Genomic DNA, 17,039 nt, shown 5'->3' on the forward strand with positions numbered 1-17,039 from the left:
TGGATATTTCTCAAGCTTGTTTTTGTGAGTGTTTTATAAATTATACAAACATGTTTATGTAACTAGATGCCTTCCAAGTGTCCTGTTTTTTCAGGTATTGTTCCACTGCCTTGTGTAGCTGCCGACTTTTGTGGCCAGTGGGGGACCATAGGTTGGTTGGGGAGATCTGATCTTCCCTGACTGGCCCATGGATCTATAAAACCAATGGAGGCCTGTGCTGTACAGACCTCCATTGCAGCAAACGCATGGTCACCACCTGACTTTTGAAAGATGGCTCTTTGGGAAAGGGTGGCAGGTGGTCCTTCCAACAACTGCATTCAGTCCTGGCCCCAGCTAGACCATTAAAATTTTTTTTTGCTTGTTTGATGACTGAAGGGTCCCTAAGTTGGTGGCTTTCGATAGATAGATAGTTGTGCCATAAACCAAGCTGTTTTTAGAAAGCGAGATCTGAAAGTCGTTATTTCCTATGCCCACATTGTTATTATTTGCTAGCACCGTACTGTTTAACAGATCTCAGAAGATGACAGTTTGGGACATAAACCACACAATAAACCTCTAACCATCCTCATATCATGCGTTGTTCCAGGATCCACAAGCTGACAACATAATTACCCCTCATGTCTTCCTTCCCTTATATTAAACACGCTATTTTGAGTAAGGACCTAGCTAGATTTTTTTTTTGGTGTTTTTTTTTTCCGATGACTAAGAACATATGATAAAAAGGCCTGTACTGGGTTGAGACAGGGTGGTGAAATATTGAAATAAATCAGTTTTTAGTATTTAAAGGAATATACGCAGTAAATATTCCCACGTACCTCCCAAAAGGCCCTCTTTGGGACTGAGACCCCCGTGTACCACCTTCTTCTCCTGATGTCCCTCTTCTCAGAGCTCAGAATGTTTGCTCAGTATCAGAGTATCACAGGGTTCTACAGAGGTTAATATGTTATCTGTTTATGTAATATATTTAAAATTAAATTAAAGCCTGTACTATACATTAATAACCACCTCTCCTAAAGATATGGCCATACTGATGTATAAATACAGAATGGATTTCATGGCATAATAAAACCCTAGATAGGCTGTCGGTATCGGCCATGTCCAGAGCAAATCCCTATCCATATCTCAATCATAACAGACACATAGGATCTAGCGTCTAATGTCCTAATCTCTGCCCTATAAATCTAAACTGGATAGTATATCTCTAAGTCTTATTCCTATAATGCCAGTAAGCAGTGATAATCTTCTACCATGTCAATACATCCATGCCCTGTCTAGAAATCGAAACTAGCAGCATAGATTCCTCCTAAAGGTTTTTGCTGTATTATTAAATGTTACGTTTTAAGGGTTAGTATTTATAAATTATCATGAACTTTCCAGTTAAGGAAATTATTTTCTTTGAAAGGTGCAGAGGGTGTTCAGCGAGGGCTTTCTGCTTTGTTTTCAATTCAAAATTGGGTTACAGAATCTAAAAGGGAACATCCTTGCTGACCTCTCTGGCACTAAATGGGTTGGTTGTGGGATACCAATAGACATGCGTCAGGTAAAAAATATCCATTATTTACCCTGTATAATGAGACAATCCATGAATAAATACTGAATGTAACATGAAAATATGGCGGGAGCGCTCCTTTAAATGTTCTCGTAATATGTGTAACTGTTTAGGACAAGTTAATGATATTTTTGTTAATTTATCATTATTATTTTTTGCAGGTTGGTCACAATGTATCACTCCGTCATGGGCACTTCATGCACTGCCAACGGTGGCATTAGTTGAGAATTTCTCATCATCTTCTTTCTTCGAGATTCGTCATTGATCCATTACATGTGGGCTTTGTCAAACTTTCCCAAGGACCAGGATGTGATCTGAACTCTAACTCTACTTCCATAAGGTCTGTCCGTTAGAAGATTTATTACCTTGGCATTCACATTGTGCAGGTGCAAATGCGCAGCAGGGATTTCACATAATGTTAGAAGCTTTAGTCAATCACAATGCCCATTACTCAGGAGAACGCCATGTTTCATTTCGTTCTTCTCCACCGATGGCTGGAAGACAATTTAAATATGGAAAGCAATGGACCGGAGAAGGCTCTGCACTTTTCCGCGGTTCAAAAGCTAAAGGAATACATTCAGCTGAACTTCATCCTGGACGAAGTTATCCCAGATTACCCCAGCTCGAGGGTAGACATGGAAATCTGCACAGTTTACCTAACCAAAGAGTGCCATGGTGATGAAGTTCTTGGTCTCTCTTTTGGAAATATTCCTATTTTTGGGCATTGTGGCGAAAAACGCAGGGAAGGAAAAAAAAGGAAAGTGCAGAATGGGCCGGTGCTTGATGTTGGATGTATCTGGATAACAGACGTGAAAAGGCAGAGCCCTGCTGCAGCGTGCGGGAAGATGAAACTTCGAGATGAAATTCTGTCGTTGAACGGACAGCTAATGGTTGGCGTTGACGTCGGTGGGGCAAGGTACGGACAGCTCTTCGTAGGATCTGTTGTGTTTTTGATTAAGTTGTGCACTTGTTTCAATGTTTAAACACCTGTTCAATGAATCTGATTGTTTAAAGATGTGGTGCTTAAGCTGTTGACCCTACATCATACCTCCTAGCCGACGTAGGTGCGTTTTTTAGAGGGTTTCACGCTGCCGTGGGATGAAAAATGTTGTTGCGATGAACTATGAAGAACAAACAATCTCCAGTCTCCCTAGCACAGGTCGATCCTCTATGAAGACAGTTTGCTGGAAGGAAATGTTTTGTCTGACTATATTATTATCTTTTTTTTAAATCTTTTACTTGTAGATCACTAACAATTTCCGCAGAGCTTCTAACCATACCTACATTGAAAGAGTCTGACAAAACAAGACTGATACAAAGCATTACATTAGGTAAAGACGGCCCAATTCACAAGCTGACAAATTTCTGGTGAAATTCGAATCATATTTATGTGGGGAAGTCCCTTTAAGGAAAACAAAATGTTGAACAATATATTTTATCTAACAGGAAATTACTTACATACAGCTTATCACTTACTGGACAGCAAACAGTCCTAAGTACAGTCCTAGGAGACTTCATAAATGCTTCTAGAGTGATAATTCCCTTCCAGAACCAGCATGGAAAAGAACGCTAATCTATTTAGTAAGTGAACAGGTTAATGTCTATGGCCTGGTTGTGCAGGACACCGGTGTATGTGCGTAATGCGCACACACACACACACACGCTGACACCATACTTACACAAGGAACTGAATTAGTGTAGTCTTTGTGGATATGCTCCCGTTCCGAGTTGTAATTTCATAATTTTAGTTTTACCAGCTTTAACTCTTATGTGTCAGTGACTAAAGTTTGGTCCGAACCTGCTATTAGTCTCAGCACCCCCTCCCAATATATATATATATATATAATATGTGTTCCTATACATCATCTGCAGTAACGTGTAATTATGGTATGCATTACGTATATAACTTTTATGGAATATTATTTAGCTGGTTTCTTAATCCCTGTTATTATTTTTTGCATACCCCTAAAATAAAAAGTATGAATTTTCAGTGTTTTAAAATGATCTTTTCTCCAAGGATTTTATGGGGTGGCATGGCGGCGGCAGAGCTTATTGAGCTTTTATCTTTCTGTGAAAAGTTGGTCCTTTGACAAGAAAGTTTGTTCCCAAGTGTGATGAGTTGTTGGAGGTCTCATAAATTAATGAAGTCGCAGTACTGAACTGTAATATGATTCGTGTTTAATTAGGTGCCAATCATATCTCTCGTGAGATCAATCATCATGATGGTACTCTCCAGTATGTGAAGCATAGAAGCTTTAGTCATTGACATTTTGTTCTTTCTTCTGAAGGCTTAACCACAAAAATAGTCTTTAGAAGCATTTTTCCAGTTTTTTTACCAACGACCTATCAGTGCTTGCTTTTGTGTCACATGACAAGTGTTCCTGGGAAAAAAATATGGAGGGGGCACAATTTTAAGTATTTTTAGGAAAGGTTTGGACATTCAAAGCACTATGAATGGTGTTTCTAATGCTGAATTTAGTTACAAGAGTGTTACCTTCAGCAGAGTAGGTGGAACTAGAGAGAAGTTCCATGGAAAACAATATTTTCAATCATAAGAATACATTTTATACAGCATATAGTACATTAACGTATGGCGAGATTACCCTGGTTTATCTCATTTTGATCAGATAAACTTCCTATATCTCCAGACCTGGAGGCGGCCATTGTTGATATTTTGGCTGACTTTCACTGCTCAAACACCACAATGAGCTGATGCTTTATGGCAATGCTAATGAAGTTTGTTTCTCTATAGACTTTTATTGGATAGTGTAAGACTGAGCCATTCTATTGTTTGCCATAGGCAGTATGATAAGGAGTCACTGTGTTTGTCTAGTATAAAAACATAATTTTGAAAGCATAATTTTTATTTGATGCTTGTAATAAAATCATTTGAGGGTCAAGTTATACGTTTATAAAAGATCTGTGAAGCTCCGCGGTGATGCATACAATTGTGTAGGGTTCTTGGGGCCACAGGGCCCTCTAAATGCCACAGCCACAATCTGCATCCCTGGGGGGTGGTTAGGGGCTATTGTTTTGTGTTGTGCAGCCCCAAATGGAGGCCTGAATGGAGGTGTGACGGTTACTTTTTAAAAAGACCATTGTATCCACCAAAGATAAGCGTTTATCTACTTCAGTTCTGGGAATCTACCTTTTGATCCATTTTCCCCAAATCTCAAACCCTTCAGGATTCTGTGATGTTTGATATGCAAATTTACAACAGAAAGAGGAACTTCTGTCACCGTAACGACTTCCTCGTGTTTTCATGTATTTTCCATGTCCTGTGACCCTTTCATTGTATAGTGGAAACTCCTTAAGACCCTCTGTATGCGGAACGCAAACTTTCTAAGGATAGGTGTGTCTTTTCCCTCCCAAATGCGCCTGCCAATATTTCATAAAGGTCTCTTTCTCAGCATCGCTTCCTTTTCCTCGTCTCCGATCTTCATCTTCCCGTATCATCTCCTGTGGCCAAGGACCGGTTGATTTAAGGCAAGTGGCAGCTGCCCGTTACCTTTTAAATGCAACAAAGGGGCATTTAATCTGTGCGCCAGATGGCCTGTCCAGGCCTGATTTAAAGAGTTAATATTTCAAGAGTCTCAGGGTCAGCCGAAGTTCTTAGTTATGGATATTATTGTGCCCCAATAAAGTACTATTATTGTATGTATGCACTAACACACGCATTGGTGGTTATGGATATGCAATTCCTGTAAAAGTAATAACTCTGCTTTACACCCACGTTTTTTTTTTTCTGCTACATAACCCCGATGTTGAGTCAAAGCTTTAAGGAATAGAATATCTCTTATCACAGACAAGGGGCTTTATATTTGGGAAGGTCGAGCCCCCTCCTCCTGGAAGTCTTATCACTTTTTTGGAATTAAGCCAAGGAATGCTGATATCTGGACTTGCTAGCTCTATGGGAACGTTTCCAGTTTAAAGAGGCACCTTTTTTCTGTAAATACGATTTATTAAATATGTTTTTGTAATAGGAACATATCTGTCACCTACATCCATCAATGTAGTATTATTATTTATTTTTTATTTATTGCTTTATATAGCACCATCAAATTCCGTAGCGCTGTACAATGGGGTACACAGGACATAACAAGTAGTATGTAACATAACAATTTGACTTACAGAAACAACAAGTCAGGAGGGCCCTGCTCAATGGAGCTTACAATCAGCACAGCTGCTGAAGTTTAGGTGAGCGCTCCTCGTGGACATTACTTACCTATAGGAGATGTAATTCAATGATTATTATTTATTGTTTTATAAAGCGCCATCATATTCTGTAGTGCTGAACAATTGGTGCAATGCCCCTTCCCTGGTCCCATTTTCACCCCACTGATTGACTGCTTGAACTCGTATGATGACTTCTCCATACCCCAAGCCAAAGAAACTAATGTACCTTTTCTTATCAACAAGATTTCAATAAAAATATAAAAAAAATCTAGAGGGTTTAAGAAATTTTTAAGGAATTTAAGAAAGCTTTACTTTACTGAGATTGTGTAAGATAAGTGGCACAGCCTCCCAGCAGAAGTGGTAGAGGTTAATACAACCAGGGAATTTAAACATGCATGGAATAGGCATATGGCTCCTGAAGACGAGACCAACGACCGATTAAAGTCTTTGTTTTTACGACAGACTAGATCTATCTTCTTGATTGTAAGCTTGTTACAGCATTGCCCTCACTTTATGTCCTTTTTTTCTCATTGTACAGCGCTACAGAACATGATGGTGCTATACAAATAAATGTAATAAGGATATCTGCCATTAAATTGTGTTTCTGCTCGCTCGTGTTCTAGATTGTCCTGTAGAGGTCAGTGTGATATAATGTATCATCCGGAACGCTTTCCAGAACAGCTTTTCCAAATAGAATTGCAAGTGTGTCAGAGGCTATATGTGTCAACGTGACCTGATTTTATCTAGATACAAAAATGCCTGTTTTTTTTTGTTTATGATTTAAAAGCAACAAAAATGTTAGGCAAGTTACCAAATGACTCGCTTTGCAACCGAGTAACATTAATGTCCTGCATATAGCGCACTAGACCTAATCACAATTCCCTCAATGCCCATCGTCTAAAATCAAACAGTTTTTCTACAGGCGTGCTAGGCTGTAATATAAAAGTAATTCTAGTTAATAATTTAGTATAGCACCAGTTACGCAGAGTAGGCTGGCTGTCATGGATATGCAGAAGGCATTGTGGAATGTTTGTTCCCGTCGAATATTCTCCTACCTTTAGTCTTAAAGGTAAAGTCTCCATTAAACAAGATTTGGAACCCAGCACTCTAAGGCCAGGGTCTGGAGATGCGCAGCCGCACATTACGTTTTTTACGCTCCCGTAGTATCCAGCCATTGGCCACACACTGCAGGGATGTATCGTGCCCCAGGGCAACTAGGGCAGTAGGTCCAGGGGTCCGGCAAACTGGAGGGTCCCCCCAGTATCCTGCTGCTCAATGGGCCGGTTACACGGGAGATCATTGATCTGCCCAACTGGTCCATTTACACTATTGAGGCTATGCCGACTCAGCACAGCCTCAATAGACTGCATTAGAAGATGCGGTGTACCTTTAAGACACAGTGCCGGGATATGATGTCATATCCCAACGCTCCATGGCCTTTTGGATGGGTTGTGCCGTAGATCTAATCCAGAGCAGCTCCCCAACAGCCCTCCTTCGCTTACCTTTGGTTGCTGTCCTGTATGTCAAGCGCCGGGATATGGCACATGGTGCCAAGTGAGATCTTCCCAACCAGCCCATAGGTGCAGCGGCACCCCGGGAGCCTGATTGCCCAGTTAAGTGATTTGCCCTCGGTGATGTAGCAGAGGTGCTGCTTGTCTAGGCTTAGTTGGCCACGGCCAGAATACCCCTTTGCCTTTGAAACCCAATTTCTTTTCCTATCTGTACATTATGTAGTATATATTATGTGCTTTTTCTCTTTCACAAACACCGGATGCCCTGAATTTTTTTTCTACCTTAAAACATTAAACAATAATAAATAAAATAATAATAATGTTGATTCCCAAGCACAATTCCCCCCCCCCGCATCCTACATTACATTTCCTGGAAAACAATGTGTAGGTGACAAATTAATCTTCTACTGAAGCAAGTCTCTGTAGGGAGCTTGGGATCCGCAGGGAACGGACAAACTCAGCTCTGGTGTCCAAAAGCTTCAGTGATGACAAAATCTACCAGTTTGCAGATTCCCTGGATCCCGACAGCAGAAGAGGAGCTTCTGAAAACCAGAGCTCAAGGTGTAGACAGCCACCAAGTCATAAGGAAATCACAGACAAACTTTATTCTGTTTCTCAGTTCAGTTGCATAATTAGTTTAATCCGTGTCGGACATTCCAACGGAAGCTTCTGAATAGAATGTTGGAGTACCCAGGTCCAAATATTAAGTGAGGATAGATAGATCTTGGCCAAACACCACACTCTTGCCCAGAGTTCCCGTATATGTTCAGTTGTATGGTCAGTGCAGGTTTCACACACTAATTCTTTCTTATTCCCTATTATGAATCTAGTGGCACCTTTTATTGTGCCATGGCCGTTCTACGCTGACCAATAGATCATGGCAGGGACGGCTAATGGAAATTTTGTAAAATAAATAAAAATTAATGAAAATTAAAGGACATGGCTGTTCTGTTTAAAAAGAGACGGTCTAAAACTCTGCAGGAATTATCTCCTTAAAGGCAGAGACTATAACAAAGGATCAGACGTGTTTGTAATAACGTGACGAGGTATCCTGGTCCTAAGTCTGCCTGAGAGTCGTGAGAGTTAGTCTTCGGCAACTAAAGGACCAGATGTTTATTATTAGACTTGGGCGCCGGCAAACTCTTTGTGAAAAAAAAATCACAAAAGCACAAACAAATATTGGTCCATTCCTGTTTGTTTCAGGTGAATATTCGGATGCGTTCTTCGTATTTGTTTTTTCTTCATTTTCTGCTGGTTGCCATGGAAATGCCATTAAACGTTGATGCAATCAATAAATGAACGCGTAGAAGTTGATTGGGGAGTTTGAGACCACTTTTACATACAAACTTACCTACAATGGCATACTTACCTACAACCCGAATTTAAAGGGACAGGACTGGGAAATTCAGGACTGTTGGCAGGTATGCGGATGGAAGTAAGTGGGTCAAAAACGCAAAATAAGCTTAGTTATAGGGTTAATGTAAGGTTAAAGATGGTAGTAGTGCACTGGTTTGGTTTAAGATCTTTTATTAATTTGTTATGTAATTTTACATTTAATAGTTGTTATTAAATGCATGATGTCACAAGCGTGATGTCACAACACTGAATTGAAAGTTTTTTTCCCATGTGCAGAGAAATACAATGTGTACAGCACTGCAGAATACTATATCATTCAAATTGTATTGTTATTAAGATTATTGTTTTGTTTTTGTTCTAATTGTCATTATTATAGTAATAAATAGTTGTCATTATTACTATTATTATTGATTTACATAGCGCCGTCATATTCTGCAGCGCTGTACATAATAATAATGATGATGATGAAAGAGGCAGTTGCAGTCTTGCAACTTCGTTAAATTATAATATGGAAATTCGTTAAATTATTTCATGGAAATGCTTAGCGACAGCTTGCATAAATAAAACAAATGCACAGATTTTATACATCGCTGAAGAAAGGGGGAAAAACTGCAATGTTTGACATAACGGAAGAGGAAAGTAATTTTGCGGCAAACTCTCGTATATTCAGCTCATAATTGGAAGCATCGGGCCGCGTTGATGAAGCCTATAGAGGAGTATAAAATAATATTCCAGTCTTGGCTCGGGTTTGGAGAGTAAACCCAGATGTTTGTGGAATTTCTACAAATGTGCGAAGTGTGTGATTCGTGACTATTACCTGACACCGGGAGGCTGGCGGCCCTCATTTCCACTTCCCCTGTTTGAAGTGAAGCAGAGGGACTGGATTTTTTACTTTTAGATGTTGTAAGGTCCGTGAGAATATCCGCGTGGAATTCGTACCATCCGTCGGAACGATATTCCCCCGGCAGCGATCAGCGGAGACTTGTAAGAACCGCACGGATATTTGGGGAGGATTTTGTGGCAGGGTGGAGGTCGTTAAACTTATACTAAATACACACGGAGAAATACTGCGGGTAGTCGTGCTGGAGGATTCCAACTCTGACTCTAATTCACATTAGCCTCAGCCAGGGCTGTCAGCAGAAATCTGCCCCGCCCTATGCTTGCAATGAAGATACAGGACCCCAAAGCTTCCATGGAAAGGGCCATCTGGGCCTCAAAGCTCATGTCCTGGGTAGTGGGCCGTGAGGGTCCAGAGACAGATGAAGGAGACCAGGCCCACCTGCTTGCCCAGGCCCCATACAGGGGCCCCTTATTCTTCTAATAACCCTTGTTATATACCGTATTGGCTCGAATATAGGTCGCACTTTTTTCCCCCACTTTAAGTCTTTAAAGTGGGGGTGCGGCCTATATTCGGGGTTTAGCGCCCGATGCCCGGGACATGCAGTCCCGGGCGCCGGGCAGGCAGCGGGGTTAGGATACAGATCCCCCGCAGCGGTGCAGGGGACCTGTATCCTACTGTCTGATACGCTCAGACAGCCTCCCCTGCCGGCACTTTCCACGGGGGGGGGGGTGCCGGCACGGGAGGTTGTCTAAGCGCATCGTGCGGACCGTCTGCACGATGCGTTTTACCTCTGCCCACCCCCGACTTCCCGGAGCAGACTCCCGGGTGTCTTGCGTGGCAGGCGGGAGACATCTACGCGATACGCGTATGCAACTTCCGGTACCGGCACCGGAAGTTGCATACGTGTATTGCGTAGATGTCTCCCGTCGGCCCCGCAAGACACCCGGGAGTCTGCTCCGGTAAATCGAGGAGAGGGGGGGGCAGAGGAGGACAGTGGCAGCATATCGCGGGGGGGGAAGGAGGACAGTGGTAGCATATCTCGGGGGGGAGGAGGAGGACAGTGGTAGCATATCTCGGGGAGGGAGGACAGTGGCAGCATATCTCGGGGGGGGAGGACAGTGGCAGCATATCTCGGGGGAGGGGAGGAGGACAGTGGTAGCATATCTCGGGGAGGGAGGACAGTGGCAGCATATCTCGGGGGGGGAAAGAGTGGCAGCATATCTCAGGGGGGGAAGACAGAGTGGCAGCATGTTTTTTTGGTGCTTTTTTAAAGAAAAAAACTTTTTCTTTAAAAAAGCACCAAACTTTTAGGGTGCGGCCTATATACGGGGGCGGCCTATATCCGAGCCAATACGGTACTTAGCTCATTTTTCAACCAATAGGGTGCACTGCTCATTAAAAAAAAATTATAATGAAACATATAGAAATAATAAGCACTGCCTGAATAAAAGATTACAAAAAAAACATAGGGGGCTACGTGAAGAAGAACATACATGAGAATGATCTGGTTTTGACCCGGAGTCTCCGGGTGAAGCCCTGCTTCCTTGTGTCTCTAGGTCAGTTTTGTCCTTTCTGCGTGTGACCCGCCCACAACCCTCCTATTCCCCACCCAGTTCCCTCCCACTAAAGGCTCTCGGAGGGAGGTAGCCCCACCTATTCACAAAAACACTCCTGTAGAAGAGGGAGAGCTCTGGGTAGCCTCACCTAAGAAGTCCCCAGCTCTCCACTCAGGAAGACTCATCTTGCCAGATAAGATAACTATGGATGCCCTGCTGATTGAGCTCAGGGTTCCGTGGTATAATTGGGAAAGTCTCGATCTGAGTCGCATCCTTTCTGCCTCTATCTCTGCACCTCTACAGAAAGTGCTAAAGGCAGAATGTTATAGGAAGGAATTCTGGAACCTTTAATCTTCTAAGCAAATCATTTACTTAATGCAGCGTCTGCAAACAATCCGCATGATATATTTTTATATTGCGTTTTTGAGAATTGATATATTTCGCTTTTGCCTCGGGGGATGCGCGCTAGAACAGTTACAGGATTAATCCCCCATATAGTTACTCAGTCAATGTGTTCTGTAATATCAAACTGTACAAAAGGTATATCACTTCTGGAATGGATAGACTATAGGTAGGTTGGAATGAAATAAAATTGGATTTTTGGGGCAAAGCCAGACACCGGTTGCTGTAGATTTTTGATTGCCTTTAAGTCTCGTAAGTATTGCTCACATTAACACGAAATAAAGACCTGTCCCTGTCCGGGAAAACATAGATGATATGGCACCAACAATTTCCGCAGCCCTTCTTACAGTCCGTACGTTCCTGGGGTGTGACAAAACTAGAACGGGACAGACTAAGACGGACCAAAACATTCCGTAAAGAAAATATATATATTTATTTTTTTTTGGGAAAAATTACAATCTAGAGGGAATGGGCTATAGGTCATGATGAATACTTTATGTAGGGTAGGGGACTAGTTCTGGAATTTTTTTTTGTGTCCAAGAGTCCACTTTATGGAGAGCATTTGGTCAGTGGTCCACTTTAGGTTCGCTCTTCCACATCTTGACCAGTAATGGTTGGAAGGTTTACATGCTTACAATAGTCCTTGAGATACCCTGAGCTATCTCTATGGCTAGTTTAATAGCCATAATAGTTTATGTTTTCTGTGTGAGATGAGGACTGCGTGTTCCTTTGTGATGTTTGTGGACAGGGTTATCAGAGGCACGGAGTGATAGACCTCCAAAGGATTTAGAGCAGCTACCTTTTAATAATGATAACGGCTGATGCAGGTTGAAGCACAGTCTGAAAAAATGCCTTGAGCTTAAATCCTTTATAAATGTTTAAAGAGCCTTGAGAGTGAATAGCTTTATGTAATTATGATAGCTTGAGTGAGTATAGAGTTAACCAATACTCTGCTGGGGAACTTTCACAAATTTAGAATAGAGCTGAACTTTTGGAAGAACTTGCATTTGTGGATTATAAAAAAATATGACATCAAATCCTAAATGATGTGTGGATTTAAGGAAATTGTGTTTGTTTGTTTAATTCTAGATTTTGGTTTTAAGGTTCCGTGGTACTATTAGGACTCCTTGGCCTCTGCCATGGGAGAGAGTGGGGTATAACAGGGTGCCTCCTCAATCAACCACATTCCACATCCCTGTCTTTACATGAAAACCCAGGAAGACGCTCCTTATCTTGTATCAAACCTTAGTGCGCATAGGACATCCGAGGGCAAACGGGTAACCAAAGCCTAGGCAACTTTGAGTGATGACCAAAAATCTGGGTGACCAAAGACCTTTTCTGTTCTAAGATGGGGTAAAAAATGATAATATACATGACAGCAGATCCTAGAGGACCTGGAGTGCCAGTCACGAATGCCACATTGGCTTGGTGGACTTCAACACTACATTTTCAATTGTGTTGCACAATCATGGAAACAGATCTTGAATGGCCTTCAATGGGTTATGGAATGTTCTGGAATTTCAGTTACACAACCAAGGTATCTCCAATTCCCAGTTTATTCTAAGTGGTTTTTGGAGGAAGCGTTTCGGATTACAGCACAGTAGAAAAATAGTGAATTATGCAGAAGTTGCTGGGTGGATGTTATGCAAGCGCTGAAACTCTAAAATATCTACATCAAAAGTGGTTCATTTCTGATGTTTATGTAACAATTTAGAATATTTAAAGTGACCGTTTACTGCATGAGATGAGTGTGAATGAACTTAGTGGCTGTTCCTTTTAATGATACCGGTGGGTGAACTCATACTAGACATCCCTATATCCCAACATCTGTATCTATAACACCCCAAAGCAACTCAAACAACCATCAGCCTTGAAAGGTTATCTGCAGTAGATATAGACGGACTTTATTTTTCTGCATCTGTTGCTTTTTAAGACACATTTACGATGAGAGATGCATCCTCGTGGTATGGCGGCTTGTAATCGCGATGTCATCCTCTGGGTGTGACGTCATTTGGATCTGGTTCCTCTAAGTGCTTTTTACCATACATACATTATCCAGTTTGCTTTTTTTTTTTCTTGTAACTTTAATGTCCATTATGTCCCCTATAATTAGCCATTACAATCCATTTACCTTAAGTGTCAATTTCAAGAGTGTTTGTTTTGTGTTACTTGTAAAAGACTTTGGAAAGGAAGCCGTAGCATTAATCTATATCCCATCCTGATATGGAAAGGTTATCATCTGTGAAAATCTTTCCTTGAACAGGAAAAGGATATTATTTGGAATTAGAGTATTCTGTATCTATAGTACGGAGCGTATAGAGCAATTGTGTCCCGCTATTTTCTCTGAGTTCAGGAAAGCCAAAAAGTTGTTTCGCAGAAAGTATCCACATGCAAAGCTTGTATTAGAAAGAATTTGTTTAATGTAATTCCAACAATGAAAAGATTGGAAGGGGTTCAGCAGAAAATTTTTTTTTTTTATCCCACTTTCACACGGAAACAAAATGAATAGAGATAGAAACATTAAAAATAGCAGCTTCGTGCCATGGGTTTGGATTGTGGAGCCGCCATGTTTAAAGGGACATTCCAGCCGTTGATACCGTATGATACTGGAGATTCCTCTTTACATTTTTGGGGTATTCCCTTTGCAACTGCATTGGGGGATTCTGCAGAATCCCCTCGTAACCCCCCCGCGCTTTTTTTTTGCCCCTCAAGCCATTCTGAACAATTGATATACTTGCAGCCATTACCATGGCGGGTCTAAGGCGATATGAATATGTATGTGGATATATAAATAAAACCTCATTCACATAACATAAATATTGAACCTCAAACGGAAACCTTAGGAATCTTGAGCGCTGTAAAAAAAAACAAAAAAAACCCACTTGTGACAAAGAATGTAGTTGTTAAGGTTGCCAAGTGGCCAGTACTTGCCTTTTTTTCAAGGTTTTACTATCCCTTTAAAGGTGTGCTTATATAATTTATGAAACTAAATCGCCATTCCCAGTACAAACTTTTCCCAGAAATAATCAAGTTTCATTTGCTTTGTTCATAATTTTTGCCTGGAAGCCTTATTCCGGGAACTGATCGGTCGCAGCCATAGCCACGCAACAATAATAAAGCTTCATAAAAGTACCTACGTGCATATTTAAATCTTCAGAGTAAAGAATAAAATGACAGAGACTGTAAGCAGTATTTTAATCTAAGTGGAACGGCACCTTTAACTGCTATATAAACCTTGGTGCCATAAGTTAACAAAAACAGTCATTTTCCTTTTGCTGGAAATCTCATCAGTTTGACGCAGGAAACCATCGCTGGGTGCGACAGGACTTGCTCGGTCCCGATTTTAACACCGCGCAGCTGGATATGTGGAAGCTGCATAATGTACGGCCGCCTCTGTCCCGGGGGGATGAACGGGGCGATTGAAGTTAGCTGGAGGGGGCAGGAGCTGCGTTTCGCAGAATACAGAAAGGAAACGCTTGCGTCGTGCAGCCAGATCCCTGTACGGAATTCAGAGAAATCTATAACTTTATGTGTTTATAATAATATTCAAGGGACTCTCCAGCTATCCTATGCAGTTTAATGCACACAGCAGCTGTGCGGTCCCTTTGCATTTTCATGTTTTGCAAATGCAGGGGCAATTCTTCAGCATTTGCCCCACCCTGCTAAATGCCACACAGGAGATCTGTTTTCACCGGCAGGTAGATCCAGCGCCCCCTGTGTGAAAAGTGCTGCTATTGATTTCAATGGAGACACTTTCCTGCCACTGATTGGCTGTTTCTAGTAGCCAATCTGTGGCAAGATTAGTCAACCACAGAGGAAGAGGGCAGCAGCAGCAGCAGGGCTGCATCTTCTGTGTCAGTTAAGTTCCTTATTTTTTTTTTTGTTTCCGTTTGGGACAAATGCAGAGGGTTAGGTTACTCACAGAGTACTTTAATATACATTCTTCTATAGCGGGAGGCATCGGGGACATTAAATCTCTTTACGTCCCCCCCCCCATAATAGAGCTGAGGGGATCATTTATGAAGTTAAACAGAAATCTCGTTCACATCAACATCATTAACAGGGGTGGAAACCTCCAGCCTTTAGCTGATGTGGACTTTCCAACTCTAATCACCCTCAGCACATAGCCTGTGCTTTGTTGTGGCTGTTTGGGGACAATGGCATTTTGAAGTTCCCAGCAAGAGTTGCTTATTCTGCATCTAATCAAAATCCAGAGGAAGCAAGGAACTGTGGAATTGTGACGGCATCCAAAAATCCACTTGTTTTGCAGTAGATCGGCTGTTGTTTCCCCTAATCCCTTGTAAATACAGGCTGTCGGCCAAGGAAGCTTTTGCTCCAGATATTTGAGAGCTTTGGTGTTCGGAGATCTTCCAGAAGTGCCTGCGCGCGGACGGGAGGAAGGTAGGCAGCCTGCTTGCGTGTGTCTCATTCAGCTGCAGGATTCCCTTACCCACCGGTCACACCGTGCCGATGCCAGCAGGTGATTAAGCTAATGAGCGGACTCATGGGATCTCTAAACCATCTTATCATGGCTTAACCCAGAGAAGAGCTCCACTCCACAGAGGAAGGAAGAATAAAACAAGGGGTGGAAACGTCAAAAGGAAATTAAAAGCCAGAGGTAGGATTTCTCTTTTTGTGACAGGGGGCTATTCGTGGGTCAGTGGCCGGTGGCTTCTTTCTGTGTCTTCTAAGAAAGCTTTATTCCTGGTACTCTGTAACAGTGTTCTGGTGACTCTGAAGCAGGATCGTTTGGTTTTCTAATGGCTACAGTTACTCTGATCACCAGTAGTAGTAACACAATGTTATAAAGGTGTCTTATTAGCCATAATGAGTGTTTTGAGGTCTGTACATCAGACGTCTCTTGTGACCTAAGGAAGACTTCATTATCCTGTAGAAGGGATAGTAATCAAAGCTGTCTTATCCCAGGGTCCCGTTACTCTAGGCTACCCCGCTTTCCCTCTCTGTACTTGTTATTTACTAATGTTTATACAGAGAGGGGTCGCTATGAGCGGTGGCTTAGTACCCGCTGTTTACAGGGTTCTCAGAGAAGTGGCTGCTGGTATTGCTTTCTAACGGCTTAATAAATTGCATCTATTGTATCTTCTGCTTCTGTATCAGTATGTCTTAATGGTATGTCAGAACACCTTCTGTATCAGTATGTCTCAATGGTATGTCAGAACAAAACCCTAAAGAAGCCAGTTCTGTCTATCTCCCACTTTTCTGTCTCCGCCTCATTATCAATCCCCTATATATTTCTCTTTATCTCTTATTTTTTTACTATCTATTCTATACCATCTATCGCTCCCCTTTCTCACCATCTCTTACCTTTCTGAAATCCTGTGGTGGGAGTGTGAGGTCTGTCCCTGTCAACGCTCCATTAAGGTGAATGCGGAGGGCTGTGATATGACATCATATCCTGGAGCTTGGCATTAATAGCTAGCACGCATCACAAGGGATCAGTGAAACACAGGTCTGTATGAACAGACTTTGTGCCCCCTTTATTTTGGGCCAGTTAGAGGGAGATCTGTGTTTTTTATGTATATATATATATAGAGCCAACAGCATTTTATGGGGGGGGCACATGGGGGACAAGATTATGTAGGAAGCCCCCCAACAACGCCACTTGAGGATGCACACTGACCTGCGAG

At 41.9% G+C, this 17,039-nt stretch overlaps 1 protein-coding gene across 2 annotated transcripts in view; it reads left to right on the plus strand.

Annotated features, from left to right (window-relative positions):
- Window positions 1-1,985: 1,985 nt before the first annotated feature.
- PDZD2 (PDZ domain containing 2) overlaps window positions 1,986-17,039 on the plus strand; it is a 100,714-nt gene continuing 85,660 nt past the window's right edge. For both annotated transcript variants that reach the window (XM_053448153.1, XM_053448154.1), the window contains exon 1: window positions 1,986-2,465. In XM_053448153.1, coding sequence (XP_053304128.1) covers window positions 1,990-2,465 — 476 coding nt within the window. In that variant the 5' untranslated portion in view covers window positions 1,986-1,989. The remainder of the gene's footprint in view (window positions 2,466-17,039) is intronic.

This window comes from Spea bombifrons, chromosome 1, assembly GCF_027358695.1.
Source record: "Spea bombifrons isolate aSpeBom1 chromosome 1, aSpeBom1.2.pri, whole genome shotgun sequence".
NCBI classification, from domain to species: domain Eukaryota; kingdom Metazoa; phylum Chordata; class Amphibia; order Anura; family Pelobatidae; genus Spea; species Spea bombifrons.